At 35.3% G+C, this 25,570-nt stretch overlaps 5 protein-coding genes across 6 annotated transcripts; 2 read left to right on the top strand and 3 right to left on the bottom strand.

The window, feature by feature from the left end:
* Positions 1 to 691: 691 nt before the first annotated feature.
* On the top strand, positions 692 to 10,063 carry LOC110697077 (pre-mRNA-splicing factor CWC25 homolog). Its single transcript, XM_021874418.1, has 4 exons — positions 692 to 1,229; positions 1,360 to 1,510; positions 8,088 to 8,252; positions 8,822 to 10,063. The coding sequence occupies exons 1-4, from the start codon at positions 1,042 to 1,044 to the stop codon at positions 9,689 to 9,691; spliced, it is 1,374 nt and encodes a 457-aa protein (XP_021730110.1). The 5' UTR covers positions 692 to 1,041; the 3' UTR covers positions 9,692 to 10,063.
* Positions 10,064 to 10,467: 404 nt separating this feature from the next.
* LOC110697078 (protein GLC8-like) lies at positions 10,468 to 15,750 on the bottom strand. Of its 2 annotated transcripts, none has more exons than XM_021874419.1 (5): positions 15,594 to 15,750; positions 13,928 to 14,011; positions 12,691 to 12,809; positions 11,983 to 12,159; positions 10,468 to 10,965 (listed from the first exon to the last, which is right to left on the bottom strand). In XM_021874419.1, the coding sequence occupies exons 2-5, from the start codon at positions 13,930 to 13,932 to the stop codon at positions 10,748 to 10,750; spliced, it is 519 nt and encodes a 172-aa protein (XP_021730111.1). In that variant the 5' UTR covers positions 13,933 to 14,011; positions 15,594 to 15,750; the 3' UTR covers positions 10,468 to 10,747. The 2 variants fall into 2 exon arrangements, with proteins under 2 accessions (XP_021730111.1, XP_021730112.1); XM_021874420.1 differs by having other exon boundaries at positions 13,928 to 14,014; positions 15,594 to 15,744.
* A 941-nt stretch (positions 15,751 to 16,691) lies between these two features.
* On the top strand, positions 16,692 to 18,999 carry LOC110697076 (60S ribosomal protein L24). The gene is made up of 5 exons (XM_021874417.1): positions 16,692 to 16,839; positions 17,776 to 17,851; positions 17,950 to 18,051; positions 18,200 to 18,348; positions 18,471 to 18,999. Exons 1-5 carry the CDS (start codon positions 16,829 to 16,831, stop codon positions 18,619 to 18,621), a joined length of 489 nt encoding a protein of 162 aa, XP_021730109.1. The 5' UTR covers positions 16,692 to 16,828; the 3' UTR covers positions 18,622 to 18,999.
* A 543-nt stretch (positions 19,000 to 19,542) lies between these two features.
* Positions 19,543 to 20,791, bottom strand: LOC110697408 (putative uncharacterized protein DDB_G0287975). Its single transcript, XM_021874785.1, has 3 exons — positions 20,700 to 20,791; positions 20,353 to 20,527; positions 19,543 to 19,979 (listed from the first exon to the last, which is right to left on the bottom strand). Exons 2-3 carry the CDS (start codon positions 20,503 to 20,505, stop codon positions 19,755 to 19,757), a joined length of 378 nt encoding a protein of 125 aa, XP_021730477.1. The 5' UTR covers positions 20,506 to 20,527; positions 20,700 to 20,791; the 3' UTR covers positions 19,543 to 19,754.
* An 817-nt stretch (positions 20,792 to 21,608) lies between these two features.
* On the bottom strand, positions 21,609 to 24,518 carry LOC110697407. Its single transcript, XM_021874784.1, has 5 exons — positions 23,783 to 24,518; positions 22,985 to 23,131; positions 22,753 to 22,803; positions 22,468 to 22,630; positions 21,609 to 22,360 (listed from the first exon to the last, which is right to left on the bottom strand). The coding sequence occupies exons 1-5, from the start codon at positions 23,867 to 23,869 to the stop codon at positions 21,903 to 21,905; spliced, it is 906 nt and encodes a 301-aa protein (XP_021730476.1). The 5' UTR covers positions 23,870 to 24,518; the 3' UTR covers positions 21,609 to 21,902.
* Between the last annotated feature and the right edge of the window lie 1,052 nt (positions 24,519 to 25,570).

The following is a 25,570-nucleotide window of genomic DNA, read 5'->3' as shown; positions in this document are numbered from 1 at the left end:
AATAATAAAAATAATATATATATATATATATATATATATATATATATATATATATATATATATATATATATATAATATACTCCTTTCATTTTGTAATAATTAGAACCCTATCCTTTTACATATGTTTCGTAATAATTATTATGAAACGGATGTAAAAGAAAAGTAATGCAATTATTACAAAACGGGGGGGGGGGGGGGAGTATGAAACAGATGAAGTACAAAGTACTCCCTCAATAGTTTTTTTTTTTTTTAATCCGTATAAGCTAGAGTTGGATTTGCACATTTGTCGAGGCACAACTTTGACCATCAATATATTTAATTAGTAGTTAGTAAAAAATTATGAAAAAATTAATTTATAAAAGTAGACATTATTACAATTCCAACAACATACTTTCTTGTTTTTCTTTTATTGCACTATAAGGACTTTTACACTATTCACTTAATTTTCTTTGACCATCTTTTGTGATTTATCCATTTTAGAAAAAACATAGTCATGTGCGATCTAGTTAGATTCGTCTTGAAATCTACTTTTCAAATATCAATTTTTTATAATTTTTACAAAAGTATAATTAAAGATATTAATAGCCAAAGTAATGCATTGACAAGTGTGAAATCTCTCATGGTGGAATAAAAAAAACATGGTGCAATAAAAAAAGAACAGAGGAAGTATTATATGATCATATTATATATTATATATTGGTTTTCACCAAAAAAATATATTATATATTGGTAAAAAAATTAAGTTAATGATGACATATGATGATAAGAATAGTGAAAAAATCCCAACTCTAGCTTATAAAAAAAAAAAAAAATGAAGGGAGTACTTTAAGTCGGTTCATCTCTAAATTCCAAAAAAAAAAAAACATAAAAAAAAATAAAATTCCTAATATTACATACGTCAAAGTCGGTGTTTGAATTCCCTCACCACCTTAAACCAAACATACTCCAAAGTCAAATAGTCTCTCCCGCAAAAACAACAGCATCATATCATCATCTTAGAAAGGTAGAAAGTACGGAAATCCGAGATTTGGAGCAGCAACAATGGCGTTGAAGTTTCTGAACAAGAAAGGATGGCATACTGGAAGCCTTCGAAACATTGAAAACGTTTGGAAAGCCGAGCAAAAACACGAGCAAGAACAACGCAAATTAGAGGAGCTTCGCAAGCAGATTCTCGAGGAGAGAGAACGCGATGAATTTCGTGTTCTTCAAGAGCAAGCTGGCCTTACCCCGTAATTAATTTATCATTATCTCTTTTAATCATTCAATTTTATTCCCCTTTTTATAGATTTGATTTTGTGCCTGATTTAGGGTTAGGGTTCGTAATTTGCTAATCTATGATTTTTGTTTTTGATGTTTTAGGAGGCAGGAAAGATTGGAATTTCTGTATGATTCTGGATTAGCTGTTGGAAAACCCACTTCTGATGGATTTCAGGGACTTGGATCTTTGCCTGGTGTTGATAATTCGGCTTCAGCAGCAGCAGCACCGGCACCGGCACAATCAGTGGAAGCGGTGAGTTCTTAACTTCTTATAATCTGATTGTGGTTTGATTGATTTTATATGTCATGAAATTTGTTTTTTTGGTCATTGTCTTGTATACTATGTACAATTGAATTAGACCAAACGTATGTTAAAGAAGGATTTTTGCTGATTGATAAGTGCTAGTACATAAGCTACCTAATAGTAGTAACATGCCTATTCACTACATAGGCTACCTAGCTAAATATATATGTAGGAGTGTTTAGTGTTACTCAAATTCGGATTTGAGAATTATGTGTTAAGAAAATAATGCAAATTTTCTATTTAATCAAATTTGAGGGAGAAATAAATTACATAAACAAAATGTCTATTTATACCAAAGTGCAAAAAACACAACCCCTCTTTTCTCTGAGTTATTTTTGTTCTCTCAGATTTTCTCTTGAAATTATTACATACAAATGAAGGAAATGCTCAATTTATAGTTTTCCTAAAACAATCTAAGTCATTTAAAATTTAGCCTGCAATATTTATTACCATTAGTTATTTTTCCCTATATTTGGAAACACCTTTAATTTTCAATGGTAATGCATGGTTATTTAATAACCATTTATTTTTTTTCTTTATGTTTCTTAATTATCTGCCAACAATCTCCCACTTGAAGACTGATTTCAATCGGTCTTCACACCAAGGAGTAGAACCTCAACTAGTCTTCTGTCATTTTAAGACCAATTGATGTTGAGCACAATTTCAACTTGTCAATCGTCACTGTTTTCGTTAACATGTCTGCTGGATTCTTACTGCCAAAAATCTTTTTAAGAGTTAACACTTCATCTTCTAGAAGAGACCTGATAAAGTGATAACGAATACCGATGTGCTTTGTTCTTGAGTGAAACGCCGAATTCTTTGCTAAATGTATAGCACTCTGACTATTGCTATACAAAATATTATTCACTTGTTTGAACCCCAGCTCATCTAACAAACCTTGAAGCCATATCATCTCTTTACTAGCTTCGGTCACTGCCACATACTCAGCTTCTGTAGTGGATAAAGCAACAATCTTTTGTAGTTGGGACATCCAACTTACGGCTGTATTTCCAAATGTAAATGCATAACCCGTTGTGCTCTTTCTATTATCGACTTCACCGCCAAAGTCTGCATCAACGTAACCTTGTATTTTCAATTCACCTTTACCAAAGTACAAACACTTATTAATTGTACCTCGTAAATACCTCAAAATCCATTTAACAGCTTCCCAATGGACTTTTCCTGGATTGGACATAAACCTGCTTACAACTCCCACTGCATGTCCAATATCTGGTCTTGTACAAACCATTGCATACATCAAACTTCCAATAGCCGAGGCATAAGGAACCTTGGCCATATATTCTTTATCTTTATCTGTCTGAGGGGACTGATCCTTTGATAGACGAAAATGACTCGCCAACGGTGTACTAACAGGCTTAGCATCACCCATATTAAATCTCTGAAGAACACGTTTGATGTACTCTGATTGTGATAACTGCAAAGTGCCTCTCTGCTTATCTCTTGTGATTTGCATTCCTAAAATCTTTTTTGCTGGACCCAAGTCCTTCATGTCAAATTCCTTTGACAATTGATGCTTCAACTTTATAATATCATTCATATCAGAACCTGCTATTAACATATCATCAACATAAAGTAATAGGATGATATAACTGGATTGATATCTCTTGAAGTAGCAACAGTGGTCAGCGTTGCACTTCTGGAAATCTTCCTTGTGCATGAAGTTATCAAACTTTTTGTACCATTGTCTTGGGGCTTGTTTTAGCCCGTATAAACTTTTCTTAAGTTTGCATACCATCTGCTCTTTCCCACTTTTTATAAAACCTTCTTGCTAGTGCATGTATATTTCTTCATCAAGATCTCCATGAAGAAATGCAGTCTTCACATCTAACTGCTCGAGATAAAGATCTTCAATTGCAATAATACTCAACACTGTTCTAATGGTATTGAGTTTCATAACAGGAGCGAATATCTCATTATAATCAACTCCCTCTTTCTGTTGAAAACCTTTGACAACTAGTCGAGCCTTATACCTCTTGGAATCATCGTGCTCCTTTTTTGCTCGATATATCCATTTGTTATGAAGGGCATTCTTACCTATGGGTAACTCAGTTAGTTCCCATGTCTGGTTTGAAATCAGGGATTGCATTTCATCTTTCATTGCAAGCCCCCACTTGCTAGCATCTCTGGTCTGGGATGCTTCATAATAATCTTCTGGTTCCCCACCATCAGTTAATAACAAATAATTCATATATTTTCTATTAGGCACATGTGGTCGAGTACTCCTTCTTAGTGTAGGAGTTGGACAAGAAGGTTGTTGTATGTCATTTGATTGCGATGTACTGCCCTGTACAGTCTGTTCTTCTTGTTGCGGAGTACTTATGATAGTGTACTCTTGCATCGTACTGTCTGGGACATAATCTTCATCAATGAATGTAGATTCTTTTTGATTTGTTTCATAACTCTCAATTTTATGCCTATCTTTGTATATGACTCTCTCATTGAAAATTACATCTCTTGAACGAATAATCTTTTTGCTTTCATCATCCCAAATACGGTATCCGAACTCATCTTCGCCATAACCGATAAAAGTGCAAACTTTTGATTTAGGATCAAGCTTATTTCTGCCTTGATCACTAATGTGCACATAAGCTACACAACCAAATACCTTTAAGTGCAATAATTTGATCTCTTTGCCGCTCCATACCTCCTCTGGTAATTTGTACTCCAATGGGGTTGATGGTCCTCGATTGATCAAGTAAGCTGCTGTATTGACTGCTTCTGCCCAGAATTGTTTTGGTAGACCTGACTGTATACGAATGCTTCTGGCTCTTTCTGTCAATGTTCGGTTCATCCGCTCAGCTATGATTATGCTGAGGCACAGTTCTTTCCATCTTAATACCATGCTCGTAGCAAAACTTCTTGAATTTGGTGTCCTCATATTCTCCGCCATTGTCGGACCTGAGTCTTTTGATCTTCAGACCTGTTTCATTTTCAACCCTAGCTTTCCATATCCTGAAAACTTCAAACACTTCGGACTTGTATTTTAGAAAGTAAACCCATACTTTCCTAGAGTGATCATCAATAAAAGTCACAAAGTACTGTTATTCACCTATAAACTGGGTGGTTGTTGGTCCCCACACATCAGAATGAACAAGCTCCAATTTTTCTTTCATTGGAGTTCTTCCATATGTCTGAAAGCTTACCCTCTTCTGCTTTCCAAGTATGCATTCTTTACACATGTCTAAATTCACAGATTTTAGACTAGGGAGTTTTCCAATTGAATGCATGATCTTCATTCCTTTCTCACTCATGTGACCAAGTCTTTGGTGCCATAACTTGAAATTTTCATTCTCTGTTGCAACTGCAATCGAATAACACGCTCCAGCTGTCAAATAGAGAGTACCATTCTTTTTACCATGAGCAACTATCATTGCTCCCTTTGAAATCTTCCAATTATCACCTTGAAAGATTATAGTGTAACCTTCACGAGCCAACTGCCCAACTCAGATCAAGTTCTTTCTTAGGTCGGGAACATGTTTGACATCCTTCAGCTCCCAAGCTGACCCATTTAACTTAATTTTGACATTACCTTGACCAACAATATCACAAGGTTGGTCATCACCAAGGTATACCTGTCCAAGGTTTCTATGGACATACTTCTCAAAAAAGTTTTTATTAGAAGTAGCATGGAACGATGCTCCAGAGTCTAATACCCAAGACTCTTCTTTGCTCTCCAATGAGCATATCAACGCATCATCACCTTCTCCGGTAGAAGTGACATTTGCCTCTGCCTTCACTTCTTTGCCTTTTGGTGTTCCCTTGCACTGATTTTTATAGTGCCCAATCTTTCCACAATTCCAACACTCCACAGTCTTTGAGTTTTGGAAATTATTTGGATTCCTGGATTTTGACCTCCTATCTCTGGATTGTCCTCGATAGTTTGATCTTCCGCGTTCATTCCTTCTGATTAAATTTCTTCCTCTTGACTCTGTATGCAATATTGAAGAGGATGAAGATTCACCTGATTCTCTTCGTCGAATCTCCTCACTAAGAACCAGATCACGAACGTCATCAAACTTCAACTTGTTATTTCCCGATGAGCTACTCACAGCTGTGACTGTAGCATTCCAACTATCTGGCAGGGAAGATAAAAGTATTAACGCTAATACTTCATCATCAAATTTGATTTCAACAGAACTCAATTGGGTTGTGACAGAATTGAGTTCATTAAGGTGTTGAGCTACCGATCCACCTTCCGACATCCTCAAACTAAACAACCGCCTCATCAAATGAACTTTATTGGAGGCTGATGGCTTCTCATACATATTAGAGAGAGCTTTCATGAGACCTGTCGTTGTGGTTTCCTTTGCAATGTTAAACGCCACATTGCGTGATAACGTCAATCGAATAACTCCGAGTGCTTGTCTATCTAAAAGCTTCCATTCTGCTTCTTGCATGCCATCTGGCTTTTTCTCTTCCAGAGGTTGATAGAGTTTTTTCTGGTATAAATAATCTTCAATCTGCATTTTCCAAAATCCGAATCTTTACCATCGAATTTTTCAAGTTTAACTTCTTCTTTGTCTGCAGCCATTTCTCCCACTCAAATTTGACTTTTTCTTTTAGGATCGTTTTTATTTTTATCGTAATGTGGACTAATTGTCAACCAAGCTCTTGATACCAATTGTTAAGAAAATAATGCAAATTTTCTATTTAATCAAATTTGAGGGAGAAATAAATTACATAAACAAAATGTCTATTTATACCAAAGTGCAAAAAACACAACCCCTCTTTTCTCTGAGTTATTTTTCTTCTCTCAGATTTTCTCTTGAAATTATTACATACAAATGAAGGAAATGCTCAATTTATAGTTTTCCTAAAACAACCTAAGCCCATTTAAAATTTAGCCTGCAATATTTATTACCATTAGTTATTTTTCCCTATATTTGGAAACACCTTTAATTTTCAATGGTAATGCATGGTTATTTAATAACCATTTATTTTTTTTCTTTATGTTTCTTAATTATCTGCCAACATTATGGGGTTTAGAGAAAGCCGGTGGCTGCAATTGAGCTGATTTCTTGTGATAATCTGGTCTGACTCAGGCATTTAGGTGGAGTAGAGAAAGGTTTGAGACTCATTGTGGGGAAAAGAACGTATAGCAGCCCGTATATAGGTGATACTGCCTTACAATTATTCAAATAATTCGAATAATAGTATAATACTATAATCAACATCAATCATACATGGTATTGTAACCTCATCCGTGAACCAGAAATTCATTGAATCAAACCACTATACAGGCTGCTATACGTTGCACCCTGAACATATTTTAGTACCTCATGTTCTCATGCAATCGTTGTGCATTAGTTGTGTAAAATAAAGTTGATGGATATGTGTCTGTTGAGTATGGTGGGTAGTTATGAGGGTAAGAATTGCATCAAAAGTAAAAGATGAGGGCTTTAGACTTTTGCTTGTTTCCTTGTTGATTGTTTGTATTTTTGCTGGGTTGAAAGAAGTGTGTTCAATTTCAGTCATTGACACAAAGAAATTTGAAACTATTGGATTTATCTTATTAGTATTGTCACTTTAAGCCTGCCATGATGGTGGTAAAAAATTCTAAAAATTGGGGCATTTGTGGAAGAAAGAAAAGAAGAGGAAGTTGGAGCTTTCCTGGTTGATACTTGTGTAATCACATCTATGATGATGCCATTGTTGGAGCGAAGAAACCAGCAGCTGCTTATATAAACAGCTTGATTTAATCAGGACCCCACACAATGTAGCAATTGCCTATTAGGTTTCATATGCTAATATCGTCGCAAGAACACCTTAAGGCTTGAAATTTTGGATTATTAAGTTTCTTGGGTAAAATTGTCATCTTAGAGTCTTAGGGAGCTGAATATCACCTGTAAGAGGCAGGAATGCTCTCCTAAAGGGGTTCTTCAAAGATAGCACAAGCCTGTAGTAATGTTCCTTTTTTTTTTTTTTTTTTTTCAATGTCAGTCCCTTTTCTTGAAAATGTGTACTGTGCTATCATGCATTTATTGTAGAAAGCTCCTCACAAGCATTTATGGCACCATTTTATGATTATGAGGTATCTTTGGAATTTGGTAATGATATTGCATTAACAATTCTGTTTTCCGTCTGTTGGGAAGTATCCAAACAGGTCATAAGTCTCATAATAGGGATTCTTAGACGAGAAACAGTCTCAATTTAGGTTGTTTCATCGGTTGTAAAGTGAATTTATTCCACCAAGTGGATCTCTTGACTTCTTTTCTTGATGTGAAATTTATTATCATATAGTGCTTTATGTAGGCAAATTTATGGTTAATGTTATGCTGGAAGTATATTGTAGCTGTTCAAAAATCAGATGCTTTGACTCTTTGCAATTGTTGAATCAACTGTGGATCCTAAATATTGTTGTGGATACTAACCCTATTATCAATGTGTTATTGCTGCCTAAAAGTAAATTATTCATGTAAACCTCCCTTCCTCCCTTTTTGTATTTCTGGTGAGGTCTTCTGTAGTTTATGATTGTAGCTTATTAATTTGATTTTCGAAATTGCAGCAACCAACTGTCCCTGGAGCTTTGTTTGAAGAAAAACCACAATCTGCCAATGATGCCTGGAGGAAACTCCATACTGATCCACTGCTGATGATTCGGCAAAGGGAGCAAGAAGCTCTGGCTCGAATAAAAAACAATCCAGTAAAGATGGCTATGATTCGTAAATCAGTAAGTTTCCTCTCTGGATCAGCAATCTTTATTTATTTTTCCTACAGAATTACAGTCATGTAACTTTTGAGCCACTTTGGTTGTTAGCCTGCTGCCTCCCTGCAGACTTGTGGTCAAGTTTTGCTTACTATGTATGATTGAGTTTGTTTGCATGTCCATAGTTTGTTGGTCAGACAGCATTAGTGCATTGAGGCTCAATGAAGTTCATTGTCCTGAGCTTTGTAAAGTTGTTTAGCAGCCATATGCTCCCAGCGTCCCAGATAGGATGTTATTGTTTTGACTTGAATAATGAAGTTTATTTATCACTTAAATGCTTTGTAGAATTTCTCTATTGTGTCAGCAAAATTACTCTTTTTTTTTTTTTTTTTTTTTTGCATCAATCAAGTATAATATGTGATCAAATGTCCTCTTTCACATTTCTTTAGGCTGCTGTTCTCTGACCTAGTGGATTTGTTGATTCCTTCTTTGCCCTGTGATGGCTGTGATGTATTAGCTCAATTGCTTGATTTTAAATGAAGTTGCTTCTGTGTATATAAGTGACTTTCTAACACTTCAGCCTCTTGTTTCAGGTCGAAACAAAGAAGAAACATGGTGAATCACATGATGAAGAGCGCCAAAAGGTAAAATCAAAACATAAAAAACACTCCTCATCCAAGTATCACTCCGAATCTGAAAGTGATAGTCATGAAGAGAGAGAAAGGAAAAGGAAGGTGAAGCACAAAAAGAAAGAGCGTCACTCTGACACGGAAAGTGATAGCAATGAAGAAAGAGAAAGGAAAAGGAAGAACAAGAAAAAAGAACATTTACATTCTGATGAGGACTCTAAAGACAGAACTAGACATCATAGTCGTTCCCACAGAGACTATGAAAGTGAGAAACAGCAGCGCAGAAGCCCTAGTCGTTCCCACAGAGACTATGAAAGTGAGAAACAGCAGCGCAGAAGCCCTGGAAAGCAAAGATCAGAGAGAAATAGAGATAACGAGTTTCAGAGAGGAAACGAGAGATCAAAGCATTCAGAATCCCACTCAGACCATCATAAAGACAAATATGTTCACAACGCAATAGATTATGGTAGATCACACCAAGAAAGTGAATCTAAGCATATTGCTCTGCCACCTAGGCAGGATTCATACAGGCGGCGAGGCAAGGCTCCTCAACTCTCTGAAGAAGAGAGGGCTGCTAGGTTGAGAGAAATGCAAATGGATGCTGAGACACATGAAGAGCAACGATGGAAACGACTGAAGAAGGCTGCTGACGATGATGCACGTGAAGCTAACCAAGCAGGCAGTTCCCAGGGCAAGTCGTTCCTAACTTCCGTTCAGAAGAGTGTGTACGGTGCTGAGAAAGGGGGGAGCTCAACAATTGAGGAAAGTGTCCGTCGTCGTTCCCATTTTCGTCAGGGAAGAGCGTCAGATGAGAGCAATGCATTCCGAAGGTGATGAAATGCTGTACTTCAAAGATTTTCTTCCCTAGGGCAAATTCATCTAAGGAAGCTTAAAGTGAAGTAGATGAAGTTGGTTGCCTGTTGCATTTCACTACTACTGGTATTGTCATTTGTTTTGTACTTGCCGTCAATTGAGATTTGTTAGGACCCTGTAAAGTAAGTTGAAAACAAGGAGCTAGAACATTTAAGTACTTGTTTTATTTCAATAGGTGCTTGGCTCTGCGAGACAGATTTGTAATTCTTCTTGACTATATGTTGACTTCCGCCCATCCTGCATAGGAATTTTATCAATCATGAATGAGGGTACCTTCTATTTTGGTTGGTATATCATGAGAAAAGAAAGTTATTGCGCATTCTCTTTCCAAGACATCTCTGCCTTTCAGTAAGTGTGGCCTGCTGAAGACTTACTTTGTATAAATGGTTTGGTTCGATCTGCAGAGGGGATACATTTGCCTAAAGTTGCCCCACTCTCTAATAGACTGATCCTGCGGATCATACCACTTAGGAAACCTGTAAATTTAGACTTTTATAGTTCTACTCCAATATATCCTTGTGTAAGTTGATATAAACAGAGATGTGTTTAACACTATTCTGTCACCTTCACCTAAATTGTGAATTATGGACGTACGTAGTAATGCACCAAAAGACCTACAATTAGGAGAAAATTTCCAGCTTTGGAGAGTTTCCTGCTTGTATTTTGAGGGGTAAAAGGCCAAAAGAGAACAGGCATCTAAAAGGGGTTATAGATAAAAAAAAGTTACAGCTACTAAGTATCTAATTTTTTTGTAAAAATATATCTAAAATTATACTTAATTCATTACATTAATACCAAAAACAATTAGAACCAAATGATAATTAGGACATTGGACTGTCATAATTTGTGTATCAGACTATCAGTACATAGAAGAAAAAGGAAACATCCCTTCTTAGCAACATATATCCGACAAATGATGTATTACAAGTGGTCTATATACAGCACCATTGCATTAACAGCAGTATACTATTTAACCAAGGCACAAAACTGCATTAACTTGACTAATTCTTGCAGCTCCTAAACACCATTTGCACCAGGCTTGCCTTCGTGTATGACAATGGCTTTCACTGCAGGACTCAATGACGATGAGTCATTCTTGATGTCAATGTTTCCATCCTCGTCAGATTCTGCCTCAACCAAAGAACCCTTGCGTCGAAGCTCCTTCACTTTCAGAAACTCGTCATAATGGGCTCGTCTGTGCTCTTTGAAACTCAAACTCCTCTCAGAATCAGAATCTGACAGTCATGAGAATAAAAATTCAGATTGAAACAGTGGACTGCCTTCCAGTGTTAAGCAGTTGCAAGACACCGTACATACATGGTTACTGTCAGCTCATACTGTTTTCATGTAAAAAAAAAAAAATAATAGTTCAAGACGCCCCTTCATTCCTGGCTATCCAAGCCATACTTGGACTAATAACCTTCTCTCAATAATCAGAAATGCAATTCACAAATGCAACTGGTATTACGTAGTATGAAATATTTTTAAATCCTAGGACTACTTATAATACTGGGACATGCCTCTTCTAACACTAGGAACTCTTCAATGAAGCCACTATCAGCGAGACAGCGAACTCAAGTTAGATTCCCCCCCCCCCCCCCCAAAACACACACACAAAATCCCACCCTACGCACTCTTTCTCTAACCAGATCCAAATATAGTAAGGGGTAAAAACAAAAAAACATCTCCACCGGCCAGATTCCTGCCGCAAATCTCAATGAAGATGATAGTATTAAATTCCTCATCCATTATGGACATGATTTAATGCAGATCCACACATCACATTTTGAACTAAATGTAGTACACCAAAAGTCACGAGCTCATTGACCATCACAGAAGTTTCACTTTCCATGATAAAAAACAATATTTCAAGTGCCTGTTCAAGCCAGGATTCTGGTCTCTGGTTAACAGGTCTAGTTCTAGTAAAAGTAGCAACAAACTTCCTATACAAACACATTCATGCATCATGCAGTCTTTTTTAAATTAAAAATTCACACAATAATGATCCTATACTGGGCCTAGAGCTTGTTAGCCCAAGGCATGAAGAATTGAAAAGTTCAATCACTATCTCTAATAATGACTGGGAACCACAGTTTTGTAAACATGAGATAATTAATTAAATCTCTACTGCTGGCAGGCTAGATGGGCCGCAAGTGTGGAGGTATCTGTAAGCAACTAACTACAAGATACAAATTCTGCAGACAAAATCCAGAAGCAAATAAAAGGAGGTGAGAATGAACCAGAAACAATACCTTCATCATCCTGCTCCATAGCATCTCCCTCATCCTCTGACGAAGTCCAGCCACCATGACGATGAGATCTCTTGCTACTTGAAGAAGCAACATCATCCAAAGCATGACGTATAGCTTCAGCACGTTCAGCCTCCTCAATACACTCATCAAAGGCACTACGGATAGGAGACAAAGAACCTAAACAAGTAAAAAATATACAGAACTGGTTAAAAATCCAGCAACACAAAGAGACAAGACCCGTTCCAGGAAAAAAAAATCTCCCTGAACCCTTTCAAAGAAACAATATGAAACAGAAACACTTAAGCAAGAGGAAATCTTTTATGGTTATGCTTGAGCAGCTGCATCAAATTACTATTAGAGTAAGAAAATACTGTTTGCACCTCCTTTACATGCGAAAGTGTTTGATAAAAAGGAAGGCGCAGCTGTTACACAGTGCATTCAGTAGAAGGCATATACATGGCATGTATCACGTGTACATTGAGTGGTACTTAACACCAAAACAGGTAGCACAAGGGAGTAATAGATAACAGAGTTTAGCTTTTAGTCTCATGCAAAGAGAAAGAAGATATCACATTACTTTTACCATAACAATCCAAGAGTACAAGGTACCAAAATCCCGAGTCAAAACATGATGTTTAGCTCCTAAAGTAAAAGCCCAAAATATGCGGATACAGACACACTTGTGAGAATTAAATTTAGATAACTTACCATCATCTTCAATCATTGGGTGATAGGGCGTCTTTGGCTCAGTGATCTTTTGCCTTACAGGTTTATTTTTCTCAATGTCTCCCAAATTAGCTTCATCCCACCTTACACGTCCTCTGTTCCTGATAAGAGCACATACCTCAAAATGATTAGATTCTTAAATACACTTGAATGAAGATTCTGCATAACTTTTTTGAATCACCAATCTTCCTCTGTTATTTTTAGAAAATAAAAATGCAACACTTTGACTAGCATGCTGTCAATACACAACTTTGACCATAAATATCTTTAAAGATTGGTGATCAAAGTTAGTATATAAATAGTGCAAAACTAAAAATGTTTGAAGAAGATATTTTGACACATAAAAAGTATGTTAGAAATCACCTAAAATGAAACTACTACTCACTTTCATACCTCAATACCTTCAAGACTCACAGTAATATTGTGAATAGTAACAGAACACATGCATGGGGTAGAGAGAGTATGGCAATTCAAGAAGGAACTTAAGTGTTATTCTAGTTGTCTGCTGTTTTCTCCAAATTAAAAATTGCTACGTAAAAAAGATATTTCATCCCTTGCTTCACATACATGGGGTAAAGTAGAGTCACAACAATGTTGTAAATTATAACAACGCACAAACATAGGAACAGAGATGATGACAGCAGAAAAACAGGGGAGCATGATAAATACTAATCCAACTTATGAAAATATAAAAATAAAATCTTTCTTAATTTTCACATCTCTTCCTCCTAATCCCTTAACCTGCGCAAAGCAAGATAGAAAGTAGGCGATGAGATTGGGGGAGGGGAGAGTTCTTGTCAATAGGTCAGGAAGAATTAGGGCCACTAAACCCTTCCCAAATATACAGCTACCTATGATAATATTGGTTAGTATCTTTCTCAATCCCTTAATCTGTGCAGAGCACAGTAGGAAGTAAGCCATTACCAGAACTACAAGATGAAAAATATTATATGAAAGCAAATGTGCCAAATGATGGATCCAAAATCTCCCAATAACCTACCAAAGGTTATAGTTTTCTTATTAAACCCCCCTGCATAGTACTAAAGAAAATAGGCCATGGACATACAGAACTACACGATACCAACCAGAAAACCAATAGACAGTATCAACAAATGGAATGAGGATGATAAATCAATATCCTTTTTCAAATTTTAATGACGAACAACGATCTTCTCAAAAGCATTTAATCTGAAAGCAAGGAGGAGTGGAAAAGACATACTTCATTACTCGACGGAATCCAAAATATCAATCTTCTTGAAAAGTCAAGGCAATGCAGAGCAAAGCAGGTAAAAGCAGCAAACTTCTGCTGGAGGACATATAGAAAATTAGTTATTACAAAGAAAACCAAACTCTGCATGGGGGTTTTGTCTCCAATCTACTCAAACAATACCTTAGGGTTAAGAGATGAAAGCAGAAATGTGGTATAAAAGAACAAACACTTCAATTATAAACTACAAATGGCAGAAAAAGCAACTCAAACAAGTCATAGTTACGTGATACAATATATGATAATGGTGATTATCCAAAGAATACTGTTATCTAATCTAAGACAGATAAAGTGAACTACGAAAACAATAAACTGACAGTTTAAAACCTCTTAAGGCCAGGAAAGAAAATCTGAAAACAAGAAAGAGTTCCAAGTACAGAAATTCACAAAAGATGTCTTTGTTTACAGACTTAAAGCCCCGCATCTACTAGGATCACCACAACCTGGAGTCCTGGAGGATGTAATGCAAATGTACAGCATAATTGCTGAATGGTGATATAAAGTTATGTAAAAAGATATTCCTTGAGACAGCCTCGAGCCCTACCATCAACAATTGTCCTACCACCACTTCCACCATCCTCCAACCACCCACACCTATAGAAAAGATACTAGGGTGAATTTTTGGTATGAATCTAGGAAATGAAATGGAATGGAAGCATATAAGAAGAGGAATGGGTAAATGGGTAATGTTAATTGTTACCATTATTAGTTGTTTGGTATACCTAAGAAAAGGAATCCCTCATATCAAATTGAGGATTGAGGAGAAATATAACTTTATTACCATAGGGTTGGTAGGGGTAACAAAATGGTGGTAATAGAACCTTTTGAATTAGAGTGTGTTTACTCTACCTCTCATACCAAACACTGGGTGATGGAACAATTAATTGATTCCATTTTCTCCTCTTAAAAACACTATACCAAACATATTCTAAGTGAGTATATTTTTCCTCGACAAACTCCATGTCTTTCTTTAAAACTTCACCATTACACAATTGCTATGTAATAGGATAAAAACAGCCTACAAGCATATAAATCGTAGTCCAAAATAGCGCTATCTTAACCAGCTTTATGAAGAGCATTAACAATCAAGTTCCCATTTTTTCTGCAATTAGCCCTTAACCAGCCAACAACACATTCTACAAACATATATTCCGTATTACCAAACTTCAGAAATCAGAAAGCATAGTTTGCTGTGTACATACAAAACCAAATTTCACACATCTGCAGCATAAAAGCTTAACCCCACAAAACCCCAGTTAATTCGATAACATTAATACACTTTTAACATCATTAATTAAAGCAATTTCATCAAATTGTCTAAATCTTGAGACATACTTAAACTAACAGATCAAATAACCAGCAAAAATCAATGAAACCTATCAGCTGAATTACAATACAAACAAAATTGACACCATATAAACATAAAAGGCATTAAAATAACATAAATTTTCTGATAAACTTGTTCATGCAATTGAATCGATCCAAATAACAAACCTTGCATATATATCGAGAGATTTTCACTGCTCAATCAATACCATTTTCTCATAAATTTAACATTTTTATTGATGGCATAAATAATACCCAGAATTAAATTAAGAAATAAAACAATGGGATTTACCTGAATTTCTCAACCTGATAAAATAGTAACAAAAAAGTGGAAATTCGATCGTTGGGTAAGGAGTAAGAAGGAAGAAGAGAGAGAAAAATGGTGATATTTCTCTGATTTTCTACGTTTGCCTTAACCGACTCTTCTAGACTTTTTAGAGTTGACCCGAATGGATAATTTCACCCGTAAGTCCGTAACACTGATTTGACCCATCATTACTTTTTTTTTTTTTTTTTTTTGACAAGATTAGTTGTTTTTGTTGTTATTTTGTCTTTGTAAGGTTAATTAAAAATAATAATAAGGTTAATTAAAAAAAACTTAACCATTAAGATTTGTCTTAAAATGTGTTTTTAATTGCAACGATATAATTTATCAAATCAATAAAAATAAGATTGAACGATGAATGTTGCTCACAATTATTATAAGACGAAATTTAAATCATGAGTACCATTAAGAAAATGGTTATCTTTGCTTTACATCAATAAATTTGGCACAAGAATCTAAAGACATGATATTAAGAAAATGGTTGTCTTAGCTGTTTGTTGAAGTTTTTTGATTGAACTTTTGATTGTTTTTGGCCCATAATCAAAGCAAATGCTTTCGACTTGGCCCTTAATCAGATAGAGGATCAGTGCATGTACAATAATTCAAGCTCCATACAATAATTTAGGTCTCTATGCTTAATTTTCTTGCTAGATGATTGACTATTTGAGTTTTATTAATATAAAACTACACAATCTAATTTCATATAATACCTAATTTACGTCATGTGACCGATTGAATTCTTTTTACTTAGTAAATATATACCACCTACGAATATAGGTTTATATCGAAATTGCTACAAGACTTCAATGAGAGCTACTTTAATACCTTTTATTAAAGTAAAAAAATTACAGAAGACAAGTTTAATGTATAATCTTTTTAAAATTTAACCATTTTCATAACAAGCAATGATTTTGAAAAAAAAAAAAAAAAAAAAAAAAAACTTAGGAATGTCTTCAAAAAAAAAAAAAAAAAAAAATATTGGGGTTGGCCCAGAGAGCAAATTAGGTTTTACAATGGCTGAGTGTAAAGCCAAAGCCCAAGAAGCTTACCTAAAGCCTACAAATTGAAGCCCAAAAATGAATTAGGGTTTTTGCCTTATAACCAGTTATCATTTCCAAGCTATCAATATATTTTCTTTTTAGGGTTTCTGCAACCACAGCGGCGATTTCCCAGCGGTACCAGCAACAACTTCATCATCAACCATGGTTCTCAAGTAATTTTCTCTCTTTACTTTCTTTCTTCGTGTTTATCCATCTTCTGTGTATGAAATTTGTAAGTTTCTGTTGTTAATTGATCTATGATTTACAGTTGTTTGATTTTATTTGCTGTGAATTCGTGCTTTATAATCTGTTAATATTTTCATCAAATTCATCGATTGAGAGTAATTTGGTCCAAAAGTTTGAGTTTGAGTTTGAGTTTTGCATCATGTCGTTTGATTTGATTTGAGGTTGAAGGTGTTAATTGGAGTATAATATGGTACTTAATCCGAGCTTCTCAAACCAGAAAGTTCGTGTTTCCCCCCTTTTTTTTTATGTAAATAATCTTGGTAATTTAATGAATTATATCATTGTTAGATTGTCATTTCACTGTAAAGTTTGTGAAATGATCTTGACAAAACTGTTATCTGAGTAGTGAGAATGTAATTTAATGGTTTTACATGGTTGGCTTGTTATGTTCAACAGTGTTGAGAACTTGAAATGATAATTAGGGAATGTAATTTGATTGTCTTTATGCTTTCATTGGACTTTTACAACCTTGTTCTCTATTTTGGGTTTTGAACATTCTCGGGATTTGAAATTTTACCCCGTCTTGAATTACCTTGGCTCACATTTAGGGTTTGATCATAGTGAATCATTGGCATTATGATTTAGGTGCTCTACAATTTATGCAATAATTAGAGATCAATTGTGTCAGGGATGACTGAGGAACATTATAATTATGTGCTCTACGAGAGTAAATGATTAATTTACACTCTATTTTGTCTCATAATTGTTGATGCTGGTAATGAAATTTTTTTGCTTAAATTTGATTCTTGAAGTATGTTTTATATCTTTGTTATATTGTTATTACAAAACGAGAGACCTTGTTGCTCTGTATAGCTTCTTTGATGTATGTATATTGAATCTGGTGCTTATTTTTTGCATTGCAGGACTGAGCTTTGCCGATTCAGCGGCGCCAAGATATATCCAGGTAGGGGTATCAGATTTGTGCGTGGAGATTCACAGGTACGACTAGTTGTATTTTCTTTTTATAACCTGTTATCTTGGCAGGCTTTTTACTAGAAACCAGTCAACTTACTAGTGATGTGATTTGCCAAATATAGGTTTTCCTCTTTGTTAACTCCAAATGTAAGAGGTATTTCCACAACCGTCTCAAGCCAGCAAAGCTTTGCTGGACTGCTGTGTACCGAAAGCAGCACAAGAAGGTTGGTTGCTATTCTCCTCTTTCTCCCATTTCTCTGTACTTTTACATTTTGTGCACCTAATGTAAGGTTCAAGTATATAGCCCTGTTCTGTATGTTATCTGCGTTAATTTGATGCTCATCAAGTTTTGGTATTTTATTTATTTTACAGGATATTTCTGCTGAAGCTGTGAAGAAGAGGAGAAGAGCCACCAAGAAGCCTTACTCAAGGTCTATTGTTGGTGCTACTTTGGAAGTCATCCAGAAGAAGAGAAGCGAGAAGCCCGAAGTTAGAGATGCTGCCAGAGAGGCTGCTCTTCGGTTAGTTTTATTCTTGTGTAACTCAAGAGTCGTGAATTACCAAGTTTATTGTTTACTTATTACCAATAAACTTGACGCCCATTTGAGCATGTAATGACCTTCCATTTTTTTTGGTTTTATAGTGAAATCAAGGAAAGGATCAAGAAAACTAAAGATGAAAAGAGGGCAAAGAAAGCCGAGGTGGTAAAGTCCCAGAAGGTCTCAGGAAAGGGTGCATCCAAGGGTGCTGGACCTAAAGGCCCCAAGCTTGGAGGTGGAGGTGGAAAGCGATAAACAATTCATCTTACCTAGTGTTAGCTTTGGGTTGAGTTTGAGAACAGTGCAATTTTGAGTTGTTTTAATATGTTTGGCAGTAGACGTTTATTAATCGCTACAGATGTCTATGTTATCTCCAGATTTTTTCCGGTTATGAAAGATTTATATTCTACTTTGTTATCTGAGCGATGTCAAGGTGTTCCCTAATATGAATAGTTTTACTTTTCCTTTCAAATGTTTTCATGTTCCCTCATGAGGAACTTGCCTCAGTATTGCCCTTTTGCTTGCTGAGGTGCTTGTTAGTTAGTCGCAAGGTTACTTGAAGTTCATGGTGTAAGCACAAAACTTATTATGTTGAATCTCAACTAATACGGATAATTGGCAATTGCTGCGAAAGTGCATATCTTAAAATTTGTTCGGTTATATCTTGGCTGCATGAAAAGCGACTAAGCCATTTTGGTTCACTTGATCTAGTTTATTTGACACTTTGCTACATACTTGAATGCAAGATGATCTAGTTTGTGCCTTGTGGTGCATGTTATTGAGTTGTTGGCATGGCATTGACCTTAATTAGGTATTTTGGAACTGTTGGAATGTCGCTAGCTTGTTGTCCTGGCCTTAATTAGGACTTTCAGGACAGAAGGCTGCAATTGTACCAATGCTGATTGATACAGGATAGCTGCAATAACGCCAATGCCGATTGATGCAGGATTCTATTGTTGTTTTACGCTAATTCTACGTGACTATTGAGTATCAGTGTATGTATATTGGTTCCATTTTGTCTTTAGAGTGAATCCAAAGACGATAAGGGTATACTTCCTCTGCATAATGTCTACCAGCAATCCAGCATGTATGGCTCTACTGGTGGTGAGATGACACCGTGCAATTTCCTACCATTCTTATCCAAAGTTGGTACCCCAGGAATGTATCAAAGTGCCAATGTGCCATCTCATATTCTCATTAACTGTAATGTAAATCACCATAATCTTTGAATAAGCACAAGAAAAGTTTCACTCATATCACCTAAAGTTTATTACATTTTCAGTAACCTGTTATACAATGAAAACTTATCCCATAAATAGGAACATAAACAAACCATTACACATTCTTATGAAATTAAAGACTGCATTTTATAATGCCGAGTGATTATGCTAAACCTTCTTGCTGCTAGATATGAGGGCTTTTGGCCTAGTCTTGAACAGAATCTTATGCCTAATGATTCCGATCACATCCAACTCCACTGCGGGTGATGATTTGGAGCTTACGCTTCGCTCTTCATCAGAATGCTTTACCTTCTTCAATACTAAAAGTGGCTTCTTCAGCTTGATCTTTGATCCAGTTAGCTCATGGTACCCAATTGTAAAGGTGTATGTCTCCTGCAGGATACAATATAAATCAACATCCAAAGTTCGATGTCACACCTATACAAATTGAACCATGAATATGTACCAAACTATTATGTCACACTAAAACACTTCAAACAATAAACATGAAAGTTGAAATGTTAAGACTCCAAGGGTTTCCAATTGACATGCGAAATTAATTGTTACGAAGTACATTCTTCGAAAACACTCACAACTTCACAAGTCATGATAAGTTGATAACTAAAGAGTTATAGAATATGACCCTTTTATAATAGTTGTGTCATTTCTATCCTCTCCAGTTCAAAAGTAACAACTTTTTCCGAATATGTTATCATAACACACGTGATCTTAAACAACAACAAATTTGTCAAAAACAATTCAATACCTGAGAAGAAGGACGGCAAAGTCGGCCGATTTCGAGGTTTTGAAGACGATCTTGGAATTGAGGTTGAGCTTCAATAACACCTTGCAACTCAATAACCGCCCATTCTTGACAATTGTTTTCACCACAGCTACATTTCATCTGTATTGGCCCCATTTCCCCCTTTCACCTGTATAATCTGCACAAAAAATCAATTACTCCATTTTACTAATAAAAAACCCAACAAAAAAAAAGACAATAATAAATTCACAATCAATTTGAAATTCATTATAAAAGCAAATTAATCAAAATTCGCATCAAATTTTCGTAGATCTTTAAGATAAGTTCAAAAGAAAACATAGCAAACTTACCAGGAAATCGGAAAATATGGCAATAACTACGGAGGCGATAAAATCCGGCGGCGACGAAGAGGCGGCCACAAGAACAGTTGAGTTGCCTGGAAAAATCTTATTTCGCGCGCTTTTGTACTTGGAACAGAACTTAAACGGTGTCGTATATTCATAATTTTTTTGGTTTGTGGGCTAGGTTTGGGCTCTAAGGATTTCAACACAAATATAAAGTATTAAAGCATATGGTTATTATGATAAGCATGAAAAATGAAATATTTTAATTAATGAAAAACGAAGGAAGTAAATGTAATCTTTACTCCGTAATTTGTAAATTCCAAAATAACTATGTATAAAGGTAGGTCGAGAGAGAGAGTTATATTGTCATGTGATGCAAACGCTATATTGGAATTTGATTGTCTTATGATGGGTTAATTTGACAACTTTGTCCCATTTCTCTAAGCTTGGTCCATGAGATCTAATTTGAAAATACGAGCTTATGGTTGATTTATTTAGGATGATTAAGATTAATTTCATTTAGGACAATCGTTAACTTCGTCAGTCATTAGGGTTAATTATGACCCGAAACCACCCTAAATACATTCCCCTACCCTCGTAACCACCCACATTCCTTTTTCTCACCCCCAAAACCATCCCAAATTTCCTTTTCTCATCCTTAAAAAATCAATCATACGGATATGATTATGGAGATTTAGAGTGGTTTCGGGGGTTGGAGAAAGGAGATGAGTGGTTTAGGGGATGCGGGGAGAGATTTAAGACGATTTCGATACATAATTAACCAAATTTCACTCATCTTGTTGTCATTAGGGGTATATGATAAACTTTTGTAACAACTTAGGGGTATATGATGAATTTGAAATTTTTCAGGGGTATATGGTGAATAAACAAAAAACTCAGGAGTATATGGTGAAAAACTGTTACTGACAAAATAACTTCATATGTTAATGACCAATTATGGAAATCAAGAGAACTAAACCTACACCTGACATTAGATATACCTATACAACATACATAGTTGCTGATATATTGTCAATACAAGAAATAAAAAGGGAGGGGGGGAGAAAGAAAGTTTGTCACAAGTTCTAAGAACCCTATTCTTTCTAAATGCAAGCTCTTCCTTGCATCTATCTTCACATTCTAAGGTATGCACCTATGTTTTAGCAAGTTTCTGTTGAAGAAGCAACACGAACAAGTACGTACATCCTCTTACACACCAAACGCACTGGTGCCTGTAAGAGTTTTAATAGCAAAATCGATACATGGATCCTCAAACAAATCAGCAAAAAGCGGGCTTTCAGGACCTTCCTTAGCCTTACTATCAGTGATCATTCTGTCACACTTCTGATCTACTGCAGATGATTCTTGATCCTGATACGGTCTTGGAATGCTTTTCAACTCCAAATTTTCTTTCTTTACTTTGAGCTCGGATGATATACCTGTACAAGGCAACTTATTGGAACTTGTAACATTGTCTTTGCAATAGTTGACAGCAAACTTAGGCTTCTTATTGCTGTTACTAGTCCTGGTTTCAGACAATTTTTCTCCAAGAAGGGATCCTATGGCCGGCGCAGAAAGATAGACAGTTTTAGGATTTTCCTTTTCCTTAAGCATTGAATCTATGATTTCTGATATATTTGGAATGCTGACAGTACTGCTATCTTCACCTGCAACATCCAACCCAATATTCAACATTTTCATCGACGATTTCAATTCTTATCTGCACAACTTCTAGCTAATACAGTTCTTTTAGTTTTCACCTTTAATTACTTACATTGATCTGGATCAAGTATAAAGAAAGGAGTCGATTCTCTTTTCTTCTTAGTTGATCTAGAACTCCTCCCTCCTTTCAAAGGTTTACTGATTGAATTCTCCACTGTCTCCTTTGGAGTTTCAGCTCCGGTTTTTCCTCTCTTGGATTCATTCCTGGCTCTCTTCTATTCTCGAGCAGCAGTTGGACATAATAATTTTTCAATATTGGAATGTAACAATAATGTAGGTTTTGGTTGTAGTGTAGTACCATAAAATTAAGTTTTTATAAGCTAAGGGAGGATTCTACCTTCTCATCTCCATTATTTGACTCGATTGATTTCTTCTTTTTTGGTACATCCTTTCTCAACAGCAATGAATCAAAACAACAGGTGAGTAATTGAAACATTTCACACCATCAAACACAATGATTGATTTCACATCAATGTTAAAGTTGTAGAAACTAGTGAAATCACATAGCAGTAAATCAGAAAAGATATTTCATTCTGATTTTTGAAGTTGTTGATTTATTATATACTTACAGTATGCTGAATAAAATCAAAGTTCGCGTCTTCACAGTCCTTTGGTTTGTTCTTGGTTACATGTTTCCCTAACTTTCCCGATAAAAGATACCGATCAATGTCCTTCAAAGACCGGAATATATATCCATTTACAGGATCAGTATAGTACTGAAAATGAAACACATTACTTCAGACTTAGTTGATAAGTCCAAGAGAGCTAAATAATGGCTTAATGAATGAACTTGTAAGACATATCTAGCAGCATGCTAACTAATTCATGTAGCAGTAGTGTAGGATATGATTTCAAGGTAGATTAATAAGCTTATTCTAAAACTATATTACAAGCACATCCTACTAGTAATCATTTACATCAACAATTAAAGAAATTTTATCTAGTAGCAACATTTATCCATATCACAACCCCAATAATATTAAACCCGTAAAAATAAATACTCCGTACTTCATATATGTTTTCTTTACCAAAATACCCTTACGAGTCCCTTGAATCCCCAAAACACCCCGTGACGCCGTAACTATGTATCAATTCATTATACGATATGAAGAATGATAGCAACTTTTCTGATTAGTTACCCTCAAACAACAAAATATCATAAGCAAACAGAGATACAGATTATTATACTACATGCATCTACTATTTCTTGAAAATAGAAGAGTTTAAGTACAACATTATTAAAACAGAACATACACATTGAATAGAATGTGAAAAAAAAACCTCATTAATAACCAATGCATTAAAATTAAGCAAATGAATAAGTGAATAAATAACAGAAAAAAGAAGATTAAGATTAAGAATTATACTCTATCTTTTTTGCCACTTTTCCTAACTCTGATCTCAATCTTCCATCCTTCAGGTAGCCAATCTTCAGCCCTAATTTGCTCTCCCATTATATCTCCCTTATTACTTCTTAGATAATTAACACTAATTAACCTTACTTATCAAAAAAATTTGCCCACTTTTATGCAACTCTACCTAAAACTTAGGGAGCACCGCTAAAATCTCAACATAGAGTGATCACATACATTTTCCACTTACTCACTTCACTCACTCACTCACTTAATCACTCACTCTCTTTACTAGTATTATTATTATTATTATTAAGTTATAAAATTATATTATAAAGTATAATATTAAAAGTCACAGAAAAATAGAGCAGTTTTGTAGAACACCAAGAGGGTTGATGTCCCACGTGGATGGTACCAAAGTTGTTACACTAACACGATAGAAACTGAAACAAACACACAATCTTACTTGAATTGTTTGTTTAAGAGTTTAAGTTCCGAGGAAAGACAAGAGCATCGTTCTTCCACTATCTTTTTCACCTTCTTTCTAGCTTGTGTTCCTCCCCCTTTTTTACTCTTCTATTTGGTCGTCTCACCAAAGTTTGTGTCTTCTTTGCCAATTGTCATCCTTCTTACGCCTTCCCAAAACGTGTCATATCTTACCATTTTTGCTTAGGGGTTTATATATCCTAAACGTCCCCTTATTTTCTTATTATATGTATATATGATCGATCATTGTTTCAAATGTAGTTGTTGACTCGTGAAATTGAAATGAGGTCGATTTCTAGGTTATGTATGTGAAATGCTATGCTGGCGTATGGTTAACTATTCAGTTTTGCTCGTAAACAAGGGATATTTGGAAAGAAATATCAATAATTAATATCAAATGTATACATAGTTGTTATATTGATGACAAACTTGTAAATAAGTTGAAAATTTTTAATAAAAAAAAAAGGCCGTAATGATAGATATACAAGCCAATCTAAGGCTTCATATATCAGTTTAAACTTTTGATTGAGTTGGCCTGATCATACGTCTTACACGCAATAATGTTATACAATGATGATTGTGATTGAACATTTAACAAATATACACTCATGAAAGTACAACAATTGCTCTACATTTTACCCTTGAGTATGTAACATGCGTTTGTCCTCCTCGTAAAGCTCCAGCAACGCAATCACCCTCTTTGCAAATTTACTGAAATGCCCTTTGTTCATGTATACAGCTTACCTGAGTATATATTGGGACATACTCATTTAGAAATTCATACACTTGATACATTACTAGAATGAATGGTGTAACATCTTTGCATTATATTACCCTTTGTGGCTCAAGTTTGCATATTATCATACAAACTAAAGAGAGTAGTATATAGTTTGTTCTTATGAAACCTTTTTTTTTGTTAGGTAGGTTGGTACAATATATTGTCAGGAGATTCAGGACACAAGTAACTATACAACAACAATAATAATGCAATATGATATGCTCTCTATATAAATCTTGTGTGGCTCACAATGTTTGAACATATTAAGGGTGTTTATCAAAATAAACATTCATTATTAATTAATTTGAACATTAAGTTATTATTGTCTGCCAAGAATAGCAGGCCATAATTCAACATTTGCATATGCTCATATAGTTCCCTAGTTCAGCCACAACAGCACCTATACAGTTAGGAGTAGGGCCTTATGTCTTACTTGTATCATTTACATCTTGAAAATTCAAGTTACATTATTCCACAATATGGTATTTGTGCAGAGAAAGCATTTGTGGGTTCAAACAAACCCGTCCACACCTTCATTA

Source organism: Chenopodium quinoa, unplaced genomic scaffold, assembly GCF_001683475.1.
Source record: "Chenopodium quinoa cultivar QQ74 unplaced genomic scaffold, ASM168347v1, whole genome shotgun sequence".
In the NCBI taxonomy this organism is placed as follows: Eukaryota; Viridiplantae; Streptophyta; class Magnoliopsida; order Caryophyllales; family Amaranthaceae; genus Chenopodium; species Chenopodium quinoa.
This window is presented reverse-complemented; position numbering and strand designations above follow the sequence as displayed.

What these genes read in the sequence shown, in the direction of transcription:
- LOC110697078 (XM_021874419.1), bottom strand. An exon ending in CCCAATGATTGAAGATGATG is followed by an intron (nt 12,160 to 12,690) that starts GTAAGTTATCTA and finishes TTACTTGTTTAG; the next exon opens with GTTCTTTGTCTCCTATCCGT. An exon ending in TATGGAGCAGGATGATGAAG is followed by an intron (nt 10,966 to 11,982) that starts GTATTGTTTCTG and finishes CATGACTGTCAG; the next exon opens with ATTCTGATTCTGAGAGGAGT.
- LOC110697407 (XM_021874784.1), bottom strand. Translation starts at nt 23,869, where the DNA reads ATGGGAGAGCAAATTAGGGCTGAAGATTGGCTACCTGAAGGATGGAAG. An exon ending in TTGATTTTATTCAGCATACT is followed by an intron (nt 22,804 to 22,984) that starts GTAAGTATATAA and finishes CTGTTGAGAAAG; the next exon opens with GATGTACCAAAAAAGAAGAA. An exon ending in CAAATAATGGAGATGAGAAG is followed by an intron (nt 22,631 to 22,752) that starts GTAGAATCCTCC and finishes GCTCGAGAATAG; the next exon opens with AAGAGAGCCAGGAATGAATC.
- LOC110697408 (XM_021874785.1), bottom strand. Translation starts at nt 20,505, where the DNA reads ATGGGGCCAATACAGATGAAATGTAGCTGTGGTGAAAACAATTGTCAA. An exon ending in TTTGCCGTCCTTCTTCTCAG is followed by an intron (nt 19,980 to 20,352) that starts GTATTGAATTGT and finishes TGTATCCTGCAG; the next exon opens with GAGACATACACCTTTACAAT.
- LOC110697076 (XM_021874417.1), top strand. An exon ending in TTGTGCGTGGAGATTCACAG is followed by an intron (nt 17,852 to 17,949) that starts GTACGACTAGTT and finishes TGCCAAATATAG; the next exon opens with GTTTTCCTCTTTGTTAACTC. An exon ending in ACCGAAAGCAGCACAAGAAG is followed by an intron (nt 18,052 to 18,199) that starts GTTGGTTGCTAT and finishes TTTATTTTACAG; the next exon opens with GATATTTCTGCTGAAGCTGT.
- LOC110697077 (XM_021874418.1), top strand. Translation starts at nt 1,042, where the DNA reads ATGGCGTTGAAGTTTCTGAACAAGAAAGGATGGCATACTGGAAGCCTT. An exon ending in GAGCAAGCTGGCCTTACCCC is followed by an intron (nt 1,230 to 1,359) that starts GTAATTAATTTA and finishes TTGATGTTTTAG; the next exon opens with GAGGCAGGAAAGATTGGAAT. An exon ending in CGGCACAATCAGTGGAAGCG is followed by an intron (nt 1,511 to 8,087) that starts GTGAGTTCTTAA and finishes TCGAAATTGCAG; the next exon opens with CAACCAACTGTCCCTGGAGC.